This window comes from Vanessa atalanta, chromosome 21, assembly GCF_905147765.1.
Source record: "Vanessa atalanta chromosome 21, ilVanAtal1.2, whole genome shotgun sequence".
In the NCBI taxonomy this organism is placed as follows: Eukaryota; Metazoa; Arthropoda; class Insecta; order Lepidoptera; family Nymphalidae; genus Vanessa; species Vanessa atalanta.
Genome location: NC_061891.1, coordinates 9,614,542 through 9,631,173, shown reverse-complemented (window position 1 = coordinate 9,631,173; position 16,632 = coordinate 9,614,542). Strand labels below are relative to the sequence as shown.

The 16,632-nt window shown below is 32.3% G+C and overlaps 1 protein-coding gene across 1 annotated transcript in view; it reads left to right on the top strand.

The window, feature by feature from the left end:
- Positions 1 to 15,341, top strand: part of LOC125072362 — a 108,633-nt gene extending 93,292 nt beyond the window's left edge. The window contains exons 2-3 of the mRNA XM_047682973.1: positions 10,689 to 12,206; positions 14,373 to 15,341. Of these exons, the coding sequence (XP_047538929.1) occupies positions 10,763 to 12,206; positions 14,373 to 15,229 (2,301 nt within the window). The 5' untranslated portion in view covers positions 10,689 to 10,762 and the 3' untranslated portion in view covers positions 15,230 to 15,341. The remainder of the gene's footprint in view (positions 1 to 10,688; positions 12,207 to 14,372) is intronic.
- The last annotated feature ends 1,291 nt before the right edge of the window (positions 15,342 to 16,632 follow it).

The window sequence follows — 16,632 nt, the reverse complement described above, 5'->3', positions numbered from 1 at the left end:
CATTGGAGCAAAACTTACTGGAATAAGCCCCAAACCCTATCCTCGAAGAAAGAGGAGTTCATTATCTCAGCAGTGGGTCATTTACATAATAATTGTAATATTTATTTCTCCCAATCTTAATTCTAATTACAAATTCATGTCAGTGTACAATTATTTGCACCTGTGGTGCACTCTCTATTCCTCGATCTCATAATCCAATGCGACAGCACCGCCTAGAAAGAGAGTAGGCGCTGGACCAATAACGTGCTTCCAGAAGCAAGTCAACTTATAACTTGCCAATTACTTAACGCCATCGTTAAATACTAATACATACTTTTATTTATAACTAGATGATCTTTTTAAACCGGCTTCGCTCGGATAAAATGAGTAAAACTAAACCAATATAAATATTATCATCCTCCTGCCCTTATTCTAATTTACTCGGGGTCGGCGCAGCATGTCTTCTTCTTTCATACATTGTCGGCCATCATCTCACAGGTAACATTAATTTTAACCATATCGTCTTTCGCACAATCCATCCATCGTTTCTTTGGTCGTCCCTTACCTCTATATCCATCCACATCGATTCTCAAAACCTTTCTCACAACATGGTCCTCATTCCTGATTATTAAACAAATATAAATAATTCAATATAATAACTATGAAAATATAATTTGTCAATTTTTTATTGTATTTTCTTATAGGAATTTCCTTCAATTATGCCATTGTATGGTTACCCTACAAGCGAGATTGTGAAAAGAGACGCAAAGGGTAATGTCGTTTTACAGAGATCTGCTGATTTGTCATCACTCGAAGGGGATTTTCATGGTTGGTTTACTTTTGAAAATGCCTCCTTTATACTTGATGTTATATGTAAAGATTTTAACATTTCTTTACGCCTATTTATTCGTATCGTTGAATTAAAATATATGTTTTCCATCAATATATTTTTTTGCAGCTTATTTAAAGCAATATTATGTATACCCAGAAGCAGCGACAAATGTTTTATAAACACGTTAAAGAAAAAGGTTCCACCCGACCCAGAGTCACTTCATCCCATTTGGGCGGGCGTACGCTTAATAAAATTCCTAAATTAATTCGAAATTTACATCTTACGTTAAAAATGATTAATTTCGTATAGCTTCGATAAAAAAGCATGGAGTTAGGATTCCTTAATTACTTATGAAATTTAATTTTCGGAAGACAATAAGTGCTCAGTTTCTCACTGATTTCCGAACCGTATATAAGTTTAAAGCGTGGCCGTCCCCGTCAAACCTGGCGACGCTCCGTTTTGGCAGAGGCGGTGAGCATCGGAATGACGTGGAGTGAGGTGAAGGCTGAAGCCCAAGACGATCGCGATGGAGGACATCTGTGGACGCCCTCTGCCCCATCTAGGGGACATAGGACATTCATCATCATCATATAAGTTTAAAGATATTCTTAGAGTTGTAAAATGAATATTCAAAAATGCTCCTTTAGTAAAATATCAGGGTATTTTCATTGGTGAAATTATTTAAGTATTTAAATATATACAAAACTATTTAACCAATTTATATTTATATAATATTTACTTCACATGATTTAAACTAGAATTTTAATTAACTGTATTCCAAATGACGAGTTATAATAAAATCAAATAGTCCTCTTTTATTGCCTCCACTGGTAACAGGAGGTAAATTTTCGCAACGGGAAAACGCTGTTGGCACTCTTGCCGTCCATCCATTCGGTCGTGATTTATAAAGCACCTACTTCTAACTTTGATTTCTATATATTCATTAATATAGCTAAATGTTTCGGGTAATTTTAAAATACCATTATCACCAGCAAAAGTAATTCATCGCATTTTTAAATTAATCGATATTAATTTATTTACTTAAGAATTAATGCCTTTACTATATACTAATAAAAATTACAAATAGTTATTGTATGAATCATGACCATGTGGAATGGTCGCGAAATAAAGACTGCCAGCAACATATCCCGGTTGAATCGTACTTCAGATCCTCTACGCAAAAATAAACCAGGCCCCCCACCCCTTTAATATATAAATATATTGCATTCTTTGAATACCGTCTGAAATTATATCACAATGTTGAAAGTTTCGCACTAACCCGATCAGGGGACGATTTCATATGAAATAAAAGGCTTTGATGTGTTCCGAAGATCCCCGGTTTTTAACTGGGTTAACACGAATGAATTGGACTTTTTTAAATCGATCTTAACATGAAAGTTAAATACAAAAAATAAATTAATTTACATTCACAGAAAGACGATATAAATCTCACGTTAGGTGGTGGAACACTCTGTAAATAAATCTGTAACTATTATAAATCGTATAAGTCTACAATCTGTATTAACCGCTGTGAGATAGAGTGTCTTTATCAATCAAAGTCGTATATTGGTATCTTTTCGTTAACAAGAGCCAAAGGTCTTTGCTTAATAGTGGGTCAACATATTTTCTGTCCAAGGTAAGGAGAATGTGATGGTTAGTGATCTTCTACAATCTGATATTTATCTCGCCAATGCGCCATCATCACAGACACGCTCACCCTTCAAAACACAATACTAAGCATGACTGTCTAGCGGTAGATTATTAGTAAATGAGTGACCTCGATATGTCTCTGTTCAATGTCTGCGAAATCGATATATATCTGTAATATGAATGAGTAATATTGTAACTAAATTATTCAATACGGCAACACAGATGGCAAACAATAGTAAATATCGTTTAAAAATGTATAAATAAAAAGATATATTTTATTCAAGTAGGCTCTCGTTAAAAAAAAAAAAATCTTTTACGTTTGCGTTACAAATAGGATATTCTAGCAAAATGAACCGGAATGGATCTAGTCATAGTATAAAGTTAAACTTTTCCAACAATTCGCATATATATATAGGCGCTATAGGTTATTATAATATTAGGTCAATTAAATTATATAACATAACATAAACAGCCTGTAAATTTCCCACTGCTGGGCTAAGGCCTAATTTCCCTTTGAAGGAGAAGATTTGGAGCATATTCACCACGCTGCTCCAATGCGGGTTGGTGGAATTAAATTATATTGAGTTAAATATATCAACATTGATGTATGATGTTTACATTAAGGAAATAGAGATTCAATTCTCTGGTATAATCGTTCAAGAGTTCAAGTTCGTATTATATATTATAATATATGACGATAGACCTTCAATGAGCCATTTGTTAGTTTGACAACTTTGGAACAAAGATGTTGTAGTGGCTTCAGTGGAACACATCGATGCTAATTATTCTATTTGGTGGTAGATTCAGTGATGAGTGGGGTCCGTCGAAGAAAGTGTCTGTCTAGCTTATGAGGGCGCAGATCCAGATGTCCTAGATATCAATTTCCAGTCTCCGGAGAGACTACAAGTTAGTGCTTATACTTCAGTCCCTTGGACGAAGAATGTCTGCGGAAGAATTTGTAAAAGATAATCGTCGACCTACCAGAACTGCAGTTATAGATTTAGATATGACTGACTGATATTTGGTTTCCAATTCCATAAACAGTGACAATTCAATAAGAATATATTATGTACTAAATTTAAATAAAAGATTGCTTGAAGTTTCTTATTCTTCAACGTGTAGTCAGCCTTTATTGGTACGGTGCACTGACCAATTTCAATAAGACCATAATCCCAGTACTACCCAGATCGTAGGAGGCGATTTATCTCAGATCAATCAATATAAGCTGGATTGTCGACTTATAGTCTTTACAGCTTAAGGTTCAAGCCAGCAGCGCTTTTGCGAATATTTTGGTTACACGTAACATCTTTGATCTAATCCTATAGAAGAACTAGTTTCAGGTATATATCGAAATATATTTGTCTAATTAATATTTTTATATAATATTATCTTTACCTACCTGTCAATCTGTAAGTATTCAACAGTGGGTTAAGGTGTCATTTTTAAGTGTAAAAAGTTAAAAGTAACTTTTAACACACGTGGAAAATTTTTAATCGATTCATGCAATTATCTTAACGACGTTTTCGTTGGATTTATTTTAGATTGAATTTCATTGGCCTTGTTTGTAATCGGAATATTTGGTTAATTCACGTGCTTTAGCCAATGTACCATTTCGGCTAGATTTTTATTTAGTACTTTTACTAGTAAAACCAAAGAGTTTATTTCGTTTCATCATTTAAGCACCAATAAGGTCACTGAAGTTTCAGTAACAAATTCGAGATAAAAATAATACCTTAGTGAATACCTTGTTACATATTTACCAGTAAAAAGAGTTAATATGTATATAATGTTTTTTTATAGTTGTACAATTAAATAAATAGGTGTCGTGGGATTCCGATTGGTTCGCATTGGAACATACAAATAAACTTGTAACCCCTACTTTCCGTTTGCATACGGTACAGAGAAAGAGAGGTTTTTGGGCAATGGTATATGCATATATAATAAGATATCGGGAAATATAATCTATTTACCATTTACAAAATTTAAAAAGTTTATTAAGTCTACATTAATAATTAAATTTTATTATCCATTAAATTAATACTTTTTAGAAAAAATACGCCTGGGTTTGGCTCGGAATCCATCACAGGACAGTCATTATTGTGAAAAACAGCATTGTAAATTGTTGTAAACTGTTTATTTGAAAAGAGCAACTATGCGAGTTTCTTGCCGTTGCTTCTCGCTATAGGCTGCTTTCCGAAACGGTGATAGTGTTCAAATATTGACAATTCAAAAATGCATACGTTTACTTGAATAAAAGTGTTTTATTTAATTTGAACGAAGTTGCTTACACTACATACTATTATGTATTAAATATTAGAGACAATAAAACATATTAACAATTTTTGAGAAGTATACAACAAAGATTACTAAGAGGGGGAAAAACGTAAAAGAACTTCGTTTCAATTAAAATCTGGGTTAATGTTAACTTACAATTATAAAACTAAAATTAAATATTTTTGTAAGTATATAATCAACCTCCGTGGTCGTGTAGTGTGTACACCGGTTTTCATGGGTACGCCACTCCGAGGTCCCGTATTCGATTCCCGGCCGAGTCGATGTAGAAAAAGTTCATTAGTTTTGTTTGTTGTCTTGGGTTTGGGTATTTGTTGTACCGTCGTTACTTTTGATTTCCAATAACACAAGTGCTTTAGCTACTTACATTGGGATCAGAGTAATGTATGTGATGTTGTCCAAAATTTATTAATATTTATTTAAAATTTATAATATCACGAATAAATATTCGCTTGTTATAGATAAAATCTGAATCTGTTGAAACGATTACGTAACATTGGCATTAATATTTTATTTTATGTCAGTAACAATAAGACTCTTACAGTTACAAAATAACTGCGGATAAATCAGTATATGACAAAAAATTATTTAAGTGTTTTATATGACATCGTAAACATATCAATACCCTTTAAAAATTACATAAAACTCATACAGTTAGATTCGTCTTGTTACACGTAGTCACAGTAGAACAACATTCTGAGTGTACTGGTTTTCTTTGCTAAGCAGTTTTTTATAAAATACTAGGTAATGATTTAAATTTTACTTAAATTAATAAATATATTCCCTCATGTTTAGATTCATACGTGTCGCTTTTTATTTTAAGTAAAAGTCGTAAAGACAAAGCAATAAGTTCCCCAAAAAATCACAAAATTTTATTAGAAAGCGACGCTTTATGGTGTCTGCGATAAATATGTCGGCTGTCTGTCACGGCATTCTCGCATAAAATATGTTCAATAAGATATTTTTGTCTAGACTTAGTCAAATTACTATACTAGTAAAGTATTGTATAGTATCAGAGCTTGAAAACAACTACAAACGCCAGAATAGATAAAACTGAAGCCCGTGGTCACCATCGCCAATATACAATGGCGTGGTAAGAACCATTAACCATTTCTTACTAGGCAATGCGCCATAAACCTTGGGAACTAAGATGTTATGTCCCTTGTGCCTGAAGTTACACTGGCTCACTGACACTTCAAACCATAACACTACTGAGAACTGCTGTTTGACGGTAGAATATCAAATGAGTGGGCTTGCACAAAACCCTATCACCAAGAAAAACTGAAACTAATTGCGAATTGATCGAAACACTTGAGACAGATTCTCAGCAGACATACATTCAGAAAGAGCCGAGATGGCCCAGTGGTTAGAACGCGTGCATCTTAACCGATAATTTCGGGTTCAAACCCAGGCAGGCACCACTGAATTTTCATGTGTTTAATTTGTGTTTATAATTCATCTCGTGCTCGGCGGTGAAGAAAAACATCGCGAGGAAACCTGCATGTGTCTAATTTCAACGATATTCTGGCACAAGTGTATTCCGCCAACCCGCATTGGAGCAGCGTGGTGGAATATGCTGCAAAACCTTCTCCTCAAAGGGAGAGGAAGCCTTTAGCCCACCAGTGGGAAAAAATTACAGGCTACTAATGCTAAAAAAATACATTCAGAATTTCTCACAATAATTTATTTCATTCGACACATTGATGATGATGAATCATCAGCAAGGCTTTGAATCCGCTATGTTTGATTATAAGTTTTAAATGTTCGGCTTAGCCGCTGGATCGTATCGACTCATATGAATATAACTTTAATTAAAAATATATATAATAAAACTAACAAAGGTTTTATATTAAATAAAACACCAACAAATTTAAAAGATCGAACCAAATTGAAACCAGACGAAAATATAAATAAAGTGATATCATTATAACTTTTTAAATTCCATCGGATGCGTGCTCAGTTCGGATAAGCGTTTAAGGAAATATATTTTCATGAAAGAACTCTGGGATGGATTTATATTAAAAGCGTTTTAAAACTTGTTAAAAGGCAAAATATTTTCAGTATAAATAATGATTCGGGTTAAGTATTACGGAATAACCGCTTTATGGTAATGACAGCGAATAATTATACACAAAAGTTTACTTATAATGATATATTGTGCAAATGGATAATAGGACCAGCTGTTTTGACACGCGAATAAATTTCCTAATATAAATTGAATAGAATTAAATGACCCAATATAAGAATATTGTTAGTGTCGAGACGGAAAAAAATAGTAATCTATACTAATATTATAAATGTGAAAGTAACTCTGTCTGTCTGTCCGTCTGTCACTCTTTCACTGCCAAACCAATGAACCGAATTTGACGAAATTTGGTATAAAGCAAACTTGAACTCCAAGGAAGGACATAGGCTACTTTTTTGCCTAACACGTGACCAATCCCTAAAATGCGAGTGAAGCCACGGGCGAAAACTAGTAATAATAAAAAATAATAATCACATGCAATGTTCATGCTTTATTTCTTTCTTTAAAGAGAACTGGAATTGTCCTTTCCACTCTAAACGAACTAAAATACTAATTAATAAAAAAAAAAACGTTTATCACTAAGTCTTAAATAAATATTTAAATTAACTGACACTTCGTATGTCATTAAAAAAAATATGATATGGTTTTTTACCGAGACGGCCTCCTTCGACTCAACTGCCAACACCCGAATTTCAACACAAAGCTTACATATAATTTAAAAAAAAAATGGAAAATCTATAAATGCAAGACTCATAACGCTCATTGGATCGAATAAAAATTTCTATGTATTGCCAAATTTGAATGTTAAACTGTATAAATATATAATACAATAATAATTACTAAATAGAATTTATGAATAAAAAACTCATTCAGAGATTTTATTCTCATCTTCTTGTATCTATCCCGAAATGAGCCAATTCTTTTTTCAAATAGGAAAAAGCAGACCTGCCTACTGCACGATAAAACACTAACAACATAGTAGGCTTATATCCATTAACATATAATTTATTTTACATTAATTTATAAAAGCCTCTACATAAATAAAACTATTACAACTTAAGAGGTTTAAAGTAAAAATAATGAAAATATTTAATAAAAACCGCTACGAATAATTCTGTATATCCATAAGCCTTTAATCTTAATGAGTATCTCGGTGGTTTCGTGGCCGAGTAGTTAGGTACTGGGTTTTTCTAGTAAGAAATTCCCAATAACAGTCTGGAGTTAGGCAGAATTGCATTCCCTTGTCTCACCGACGTCAGATGTCAGATTTTCGTTTCATTAGCTTACGTTAATGAAGAAATAAATAGATGAATATAATATTATTATTGTATACCTTCTGTATAAATGGATTATGTTAGAACATTATTAGCAAATGGGGCTGAATTCATTTTTTAATTATTCCTCGTGCAGGTTTAAGAACGTTTTCCTTCGCCAAGTATGACACACAGATACAGCAAATGAAAGCTCAGTGGCACTTTCCCAAGATTGAACCTGCAATATTTGACGACCTCCGTGGTCGAGTAGTGTGTACACCGGTTCTCATGGGTACGCCACTCCGAGGTCCCGGGTTCGATTTCTGGCCGAGTCGATGTTGAAAAAGTTCATTAGTTTTCTATGTTGTCTTGGGTCTAAGTATTTGTGGTACCGTCGTTACTTCTGATTTTCCATAACACGAGTGCTTTATCTACTTATATTGGGATCAGAGTAATGTAGGTGATGTTGGCACAATATTTATTTATTTATTATTTATATTTGTGTAAAGTTTACGCTTTCTTGTTACTATACACAGATGTAGTTTAATAAAAATACTATCAAAACATGTCTTAAAGAAATCAGAGAGAGAATCGGTCACGTGTGTATTGATCAATTTACATTAGACCAACGTGATAGACCATGTTCCAGATTTTACGCAGAAATTATTTATCGTTTGTTTACTTTTTACTTGATCCCTTAATAATTAACTTTTATCTAAGACTTAGTGATAAACGTTTTTTTATAATATTATATTTTATTGATCCCTTAATAATTAATTAACTAGTAATCCTACGTCTCGTAATTATTAATCATCTATGTCTATTTTAGTTTAATTTATCAGCTAAATAAACCTTAAATTGATTTGTCAATTTAAACGACATCGTTAACAATGCACACTAACAGAAGGAAACAAAGCTATTCAACAGTCTCTTCACATTTGAAGATCGTAAACAATTTGCAGATTCACGTGATTTATAAACAGTACCGTGTCTTATTTGTGCTTGAAATGTGGTTACAAGATGGCGTCATGAATAAGTCGAGCAGACAGCGAAACAAAGATAAATGCGACAATGAATAAATCAAGTTGTTAACATTCCGTCCCAGTTCGTGAGATTGAGGCTTTTCTGTTAAAAAAAACCTCGGTTTTGCGACACGTTTTGTCAAGTTAAATAACGGTTGTAGAGTTTTTCTCATGTTAAAATTACGATGTAAGATTTTGGTTTAACAGACCACGTGATGCTCTCTCGTGACCAGTCCTAGACAGACAATCATAAAAAGTTGTGTAGGGATTGTCTAATTAATGCCAATCATTCGTCTTCCACCAAATGTCAATATTTTTTATTGTTATGTTCTTATGTAAGCCAGTGTAATTGCAGGCACGAGAGATATAATAATTTCTATCTAATACTTGTTGGTACATTGACGATATAAGGAGGTAGACATTTTTTTTTTAAATTGAATGATTTGATTATTATTGACTTAAGATATTAACTTTGACGATGCATAAATTTAAATCATTTGTTAAAAATACATCAATAAATAAAATATATTATTAAGTACACGATTATAAAGGTGAATAAAAAACTTGTTGACTTTCCGACAGGATATATTATATATATGATATTATTTAACTAAAACAATGTATCTTAAATATTGGAAAAGAGTAACTACTAAGATTCTTGCCGGTTCTCCTCGGTAGAAGCTTTACTTAATAATTCTACTTATACTTCTGTAAAATGACAATTCAAAAGTGCTCGCAAAAGCCTAATAGAATAAAGTATAGTTTGATTTTGACTTTGATATGGCTTGAAAAATCATTCATTACCCAATACATTTAAGTAGTTTTTTTACATAATGATGTATCAAATGGTCACCACCACGTTCTAACGTTGCCAACATTAAAATGTATGTAACATTGGCAATGTAAGAACTACTAATCATCCCCTCGCCATAACATCTCTCAATATGCCACTGACCTTGGAACCTAAAATACTATGTCCTTTCCACTTGTAGTTACACTGGCATACTGTTGAAACCGAAACACTATAAAACTAAATATTACTGTACCCAGATGGGCAACAAAGTTATATAATAAATTCAAATAATTAGTATTTATAGCAATAACATAAATCTCTGAAACTATTAAAAATAGTAATTACGTATTCTAATATATTTCTTTACCTGGCATTTGAAACTAATACGAGAACAAAAATTCTGTTAGGGAAAATATTAAGATGCAAGTAAGCACGGCGTGCAGAAAGATTAATCTCTCTCAAATTCTCGTTAGGAATATATTTTAAAATTATGATTGGTATTTGATGCGGAATATGTTCAAGAAATTTATTGAATTTATATCGTAATATATTTTTGCTGGTTATATTTTAGAATAATAATAAAAAAAAACAAAAATATTTTACTACATACAGATGTTCATTTGTTGAAATATGTACCAACTGTTTGAAAATTTGTATCCGTCAGTCTGTCAGGAAATTAAACAGAAATTAGCTGACTAATGTCTAAACATTATTTATAATTTCTCTTTATATATATTTACATATAAGCATATTAATATGTTTTTGTCAATAACAGTTTTGTGAGTTACATTATAAATAGAAAATTATGCAACAATTTAAAAGATATTTTTCCTTGTTTCAGAACACATATGCGTTCAGCGAAGATAATCAGTCAGGAATGCAAAAAATCGAAGAAATGACCAGCATCATAGCAAAATGGCTCACAAATGTTGGCAGGCATGGCTGACAATCGCAACAATATCTCTAGTAACGACTATCACCAAAGCCGACTTTACAACGGAATGCCAAAGACCTTGTGACTGCAGGTGGCAATCCGGTAATAAGGCTGCAATTTGCTCCAACTCGAGCTTACGAGTCGTGCCAGCCAATCTCAGTAGTGATATACAAATACTCGATCTCTCCAACAACAATTTACTCCAGTTACACCAAGAAGCCTTTAAAAGGGTAGGCCTAAGTAATCTAAAAAAACTATTCCTAAGGGAGTGCAATATAGAAGTCGTACACAAAGCGGCATTTATGACATTAGCTATCATGATAGAATTAGATTTATCTAAAAATAGAATAAGACATTTGCATCCAGACACTTTCAAAGGCACTGAGAAACTTAGGTTAATAAACTTGAATAACAACTTTATCGATAAGTTGGAGGACGGACTATTTCGCAATTTGAAGTTCCTTCAAAAAGTTGAGGTAAGCAATAACAGAATAGTCAGGATCGGAACGAAGGCATTCGTAAACTTACCGCAGTTAAAGATATTGAGAATAGATGGAAACAGTTTGAGCCACATGAAACCGGAAACTTTGATGGCGTTAAGAAACTTATCCGGATTGGATCTACACAACAATCCATGGAGATGCGATTGCAACTTACAAACATTCAGAGATTGGGTGATCAGCCACAACTTATACACGCCGCCGACGTCGTGTGCGGAGCCCGCCTCGATTCGATCGAAACTTTGGAACGAATTAGACTCTTCGAACTTCGCCTGCCGGCCTACTATATTGGAACCGCTGCCGGACGCTACTATTAAAAGTTATGAGGAGAACGTGACTCTAATTTGCAAAGTCGTCGGCAATCCCACGCCAGAAGTTGTATGGCGGTACAACGGCAAGACAATTGAGTTGCGATCGTTTGGAGAAATACGGTACACTGTTACGGAGAACACAATGGATTTGATCAGATGGGTAAATTTAACTATACTTCACTCACGTTATAGTGATAGAGGAAATTACACGTGCGTTGCCGAGAATCCTGGTGGAAAAGACGAGAAAACGTTGACACTTGTTTTATCGAAATATGGCGGAGCGGGCACTATAGCCGGCATGGACGCGGACACCTTCGCAATTTTAGTGGGTTGCTTAACGTCTATCGTAATTATATTCGGGGCAATATTGGCTGTTTGCTATTTTACGACACAGAACAGTGAATTGAAAAGACTGATTAAAACCGATACTCGATCCTCGAATGGAGAAGCTTTAATAGAGGGTTCTGTTAATTCTGAAGTCGAAAAAAGTTGTAAGACAGATGTTAATCCCGTTACAAAGCCGCCCAGAAAGTATGAACCCCCGTCCCTTGCCAACGCCGCAACAGAAATGTTGGAGCTTAACAAGACTTTGCTGGATAACGACTCTGTCTTGGGTAAGCACTTGAATAATTTTATATCTTGTTATTAATGTGACATAATACTTCGAAGCAAATTAAGACATTCATATCGTTGTTTTAATTTTATTTTCATGTTCTACTTTGATATAAAACTTAAATGTAAATTCGTTTAACCGGATCTTAAAACATGTGACGTATAAAAGTACTTTTACTAAACATTATCGTGAAGTAATTTTACTTTGAGATTATGTCGCAAAACAAATATTATACATCATTTTATTTCCGTCGTCAACGTAATAATCTTTTCATATTTTTGCTCGCCCTATTGGAAAAACGAACTCTTAAATATTTACCATTCAATTTCCTCGTTTATTTCCTTAACCCATAACTTTTTTATTTAATAAAGAAACGTATGGAACTTGTTAGTATATATATTGTATTTAAAGTGATTCCTTTTTTGATTTTGAATCAAAAAAGGAATCACTTTTTATTGAATCCTTTGGAATTATACAAAAAATGTACCCTTTTTGTATAAAACATTATTTCCTTATACGAAAGGATAACACATATTAAAAATACGATTCGTTTTGCTCTTGGATGGAGTAATCTAATTGACGTATAAAATTTAGCTTTACAAGCTCTTATTTTATTTATTTATTCATTCATCCATCTATTCATTCATTCGTTTATTTATTTATTTATATTTGCTATGTTTGCTTGTGAATCTCCTCTTATCATAGTAAGCTAAAATTTTAAATATTTGTGTTATGATAAACTGAAACATATTCTACACCCAGGTTTAGCCTTTATACAAAGGACCTACTCAACAGGTTTTTTTATTGAATATGTCACACAAAATAGATCGGCAAAGTGAACAAGCAAGATATATACGTATATACGTTAACTTAGACTAGAATTTATTATATAAAAACAATATATTATTTTTATATTATATAGTATTTTACTATACAACAAAATAACATTTCTATAAAATTTCAAAACTATTTTCAATATCGCTTTTAGGTTTTGCTATCGGTGGAGGCTTATGTACGACGAAGTTCAAAAACATATTGTAAAACTATGAGTATTGTTTTTCCTAAACAAAGCAAATATAGACATATTGACATCATTACTTTTTAAATTCGCCATTTAATAAGGATTTTTTTTTAAGTCGTTGTATAAGCCTGCAAAAGTAAATCTCTCTTAATATTACATATATATAATAAGATAAAATCTTATGGAAGTCTCTGTATCTGAAAATCCAATATAAACAAAGTTGAAGAGAACATATAGCCAAGGTCGAATTTGCGTGTAAGTTTCAAAAGGGTTTCATTTCTGTCAACGGTCACTTGTTTGCAATCGTTTTTTTATATATATTTAAATTAAATCATATTAAAGTTTATATTATGAATAAAATAAACAGTATAATTATATGATTTTAACTATGAATATATTAACATGTTTATTCAAATTAATCGTTCCATTCTATTTATTCAATAAACCTATTAAAATGTCGTTTCGTTCAGCAATAAATTACAATTTGGAATAAATAACGCGAACGGATAGGTCTGACACAGAAATAAGTAAATTAAACTTAAACTTGCCATTTTCTCTTTGAATAAAATAAACGCTTAACTATATTTTCTGCACGAAACAGTTCCTCATAAATTACTAGAACCGACAGCCGACTATTTTCATGAAACATTCTTTCAACTTTGTCGTGCCTTGAACCATAAAAAATTAACGAGGTTACGGTCCTTTGTGCCAAGGCCCGATTGAACTTACAGAACAACAGAACCTGTGCCAAATTTTCAAAATATCAAAGAGTTAAAATTAGTTTTGTCGAAATTTCGCTCACTACACGGTCGAGATATTTCAAGTTGAAGGAGATTGTTTTCAATTTAATTCGAATAAAATCTATTGGGCTCGTAGCAATTGAACGTAATATTATCGTTATGTACAAAACGTTTCAAAAATATAATTTTAGAGGAATGTTCCTTTTAGTTTCATTGTTTTTTTTTTTCATTAGAAAACATAATATATGCAAAATTCTCTCATTGGTAGTAAATTTCTTTGGACGTGATGAGAGTTCAATTTTCGAATTTGTGATGATTTAAAATGAAACGCTTCCAACGCAAAAACAAGTCACAATATAACCACGTATACGCTTCAAATTTAAATAAAGTAAACTTTCTTTTGCAGTATCAAATGAAGAACGCAGTCGACTGGAGATCGAACTGCCTAAGATCTCCAATGAAATCATTCTGGATCGATTATCTCAAGAACCTCAAGCGTATCCACCTGATCTTCTCTCCTTCCCACTGCGTGCACCTAATCAGGTATCACCTGCCAGCGGTGTTTCATCAGGTCAAGAAAGACCTTCAATATCACAAGAGAGTCCAAAATCTCCAAATTACGGAGTTTCGTCCATAAACTCAGCACTATATAGCAGACTCCAGAACACAAGTTACCAAGAAATACCTCTCGTTAGCACCAAAGGCTACGTGACATTACCCAGAAGACCACGATTAAGCTATCCAGATAACACATTACGCCCGCAAGTATTTTCAACGTTGAATGGAGTCATACCTTACTATGACAATTTTAACATGAAACTCTTTGGGAACGGTGGAAACTATTACAGCCTTAATAAAAGCGAAATAGATTTGGGTCCAGTTAGTAAGACTGGATTTCTAGATGTTTCGGATGATATCGAACCAGCTCCATCACCTGCACCTGGTACTCCTCATGCTACTATACCACGGAACAGTTTAAGTTCTCCAAACATTCACAACCAACTGCTAATGCTGCAGGCTATGGCAAATGGCCACACAAAGAGATCCTCAGAGCATAGACCCCTGAAAGTGACATTGACGGAGAGTGAAGGCCTATTAAGAAGTTCGAATCGAGATTTAAAAGTAGGTTATAGTGTCAACGTCGCCAGTACATTAGGTAAGCCTCGAACAATTACAAACCCACCTCCAAAACCGAGGAAACGTAACTCTGCGGACGTTAAAGAGACATTTTTGAACGCCATCGAGAATGCCACTCAAGTGTAACTTCAAGTGTTAAAGTTATGAAGTAGGTATTAAATGACGATGGAATTTGGAACTTGAGTGTGAGTGAAATTTTTTACTCAGTGTTCTGAGTGCTGAATTTGTTGCCATTCGTTTAAAATATTCATCTGTTAGTAATTTTATTTGTATTTTAATGTTATTTTTTTAATGTAATTAATTGTTACCTAAATTATAATATACAATTAAAATGTCACGGAATATCATTAACCTTTATATATATATAAATATATAAATGAGGTTTAACTTTTTATAAGTATTGGATTTTTCTAGATATTTTTGTTTTATTCCATTGAATATCAAAATAAATATTCTGTGTTATAAGTTTTTAATTTAATTTATAGTTTAAAACAATGTTCTTAATTAACTTATATAATTTACTAAATGTATAATAAAAAAAATAATACTAATAATTGTTTTGGGTAGAAAACTAAAAAAAAAGAATTGATTCAGGATTTTCGGGAAGCGATATATTATTAATAAGCCATGAAGTATATAATAATTCATTAGAAAATTATATCAAATCAAACGTACTTTTAATAGTTAATAATAAGAAAATTGTATAAATTATATTATTTAATAAATACAATATTATATTATGATTCCAATATTGGTGCTTATGAGAATAATAATTGCGTTATTTAAATAAATTTCCATCGCTTTCTTTAATGTCTCGTTCCCGCCAAAATTAACTTTATATAAGGGCTTGGACACACTTAGTGGGTTTTTAAAAATTATTTAAACATCATATTATATGTACGTATAATTTTAATTGTGTTTTTTTTTTAATTATCGTTTTAACTTTTCAAATGCAATTAATTATTTTCTTTAATAATACACGGTGTAAATATTGTGAGAAAGTACGATAAAATTATTATCAAACATAAAATATAAAAAAAAAAATCATCTCGATTTTGATCTTACTACGAGACTGGTGTCATAAAATATATATTTTTTTTAATGTATCTTTCAACATATATGTGTCCAAGCCTTGTTAGAAAAAATATTACTATTTAAAATAGTTAATAATATAAAGGAAAATACTAAGTTTTACCGGTCTTAATAATCGCTTTATTGGCTAGTTGAAAAAAAAAAGTTACGTTTACGATTGTATAAATGTAAATAGCAGATCGGGGTTTACATGAAACTAAAAAACAGTCTCTATATTAAAAAAAAGTACTATATTTGTTATTAATTAACTACCGTAGAATAATGACGTTTCTGCGATTTTGAACTAACAGTCCAAGGAATTAAAGTTTGTAATAGATACTTGACTTATGACGTATTGAAATTGATCTATACATCTCTACATAGTATCTCTGTCATCGTCTGTAAGCTCAGACATTTTAAGCGACGCAACGGAATTTAACGAGTTTTTCATCAATAAA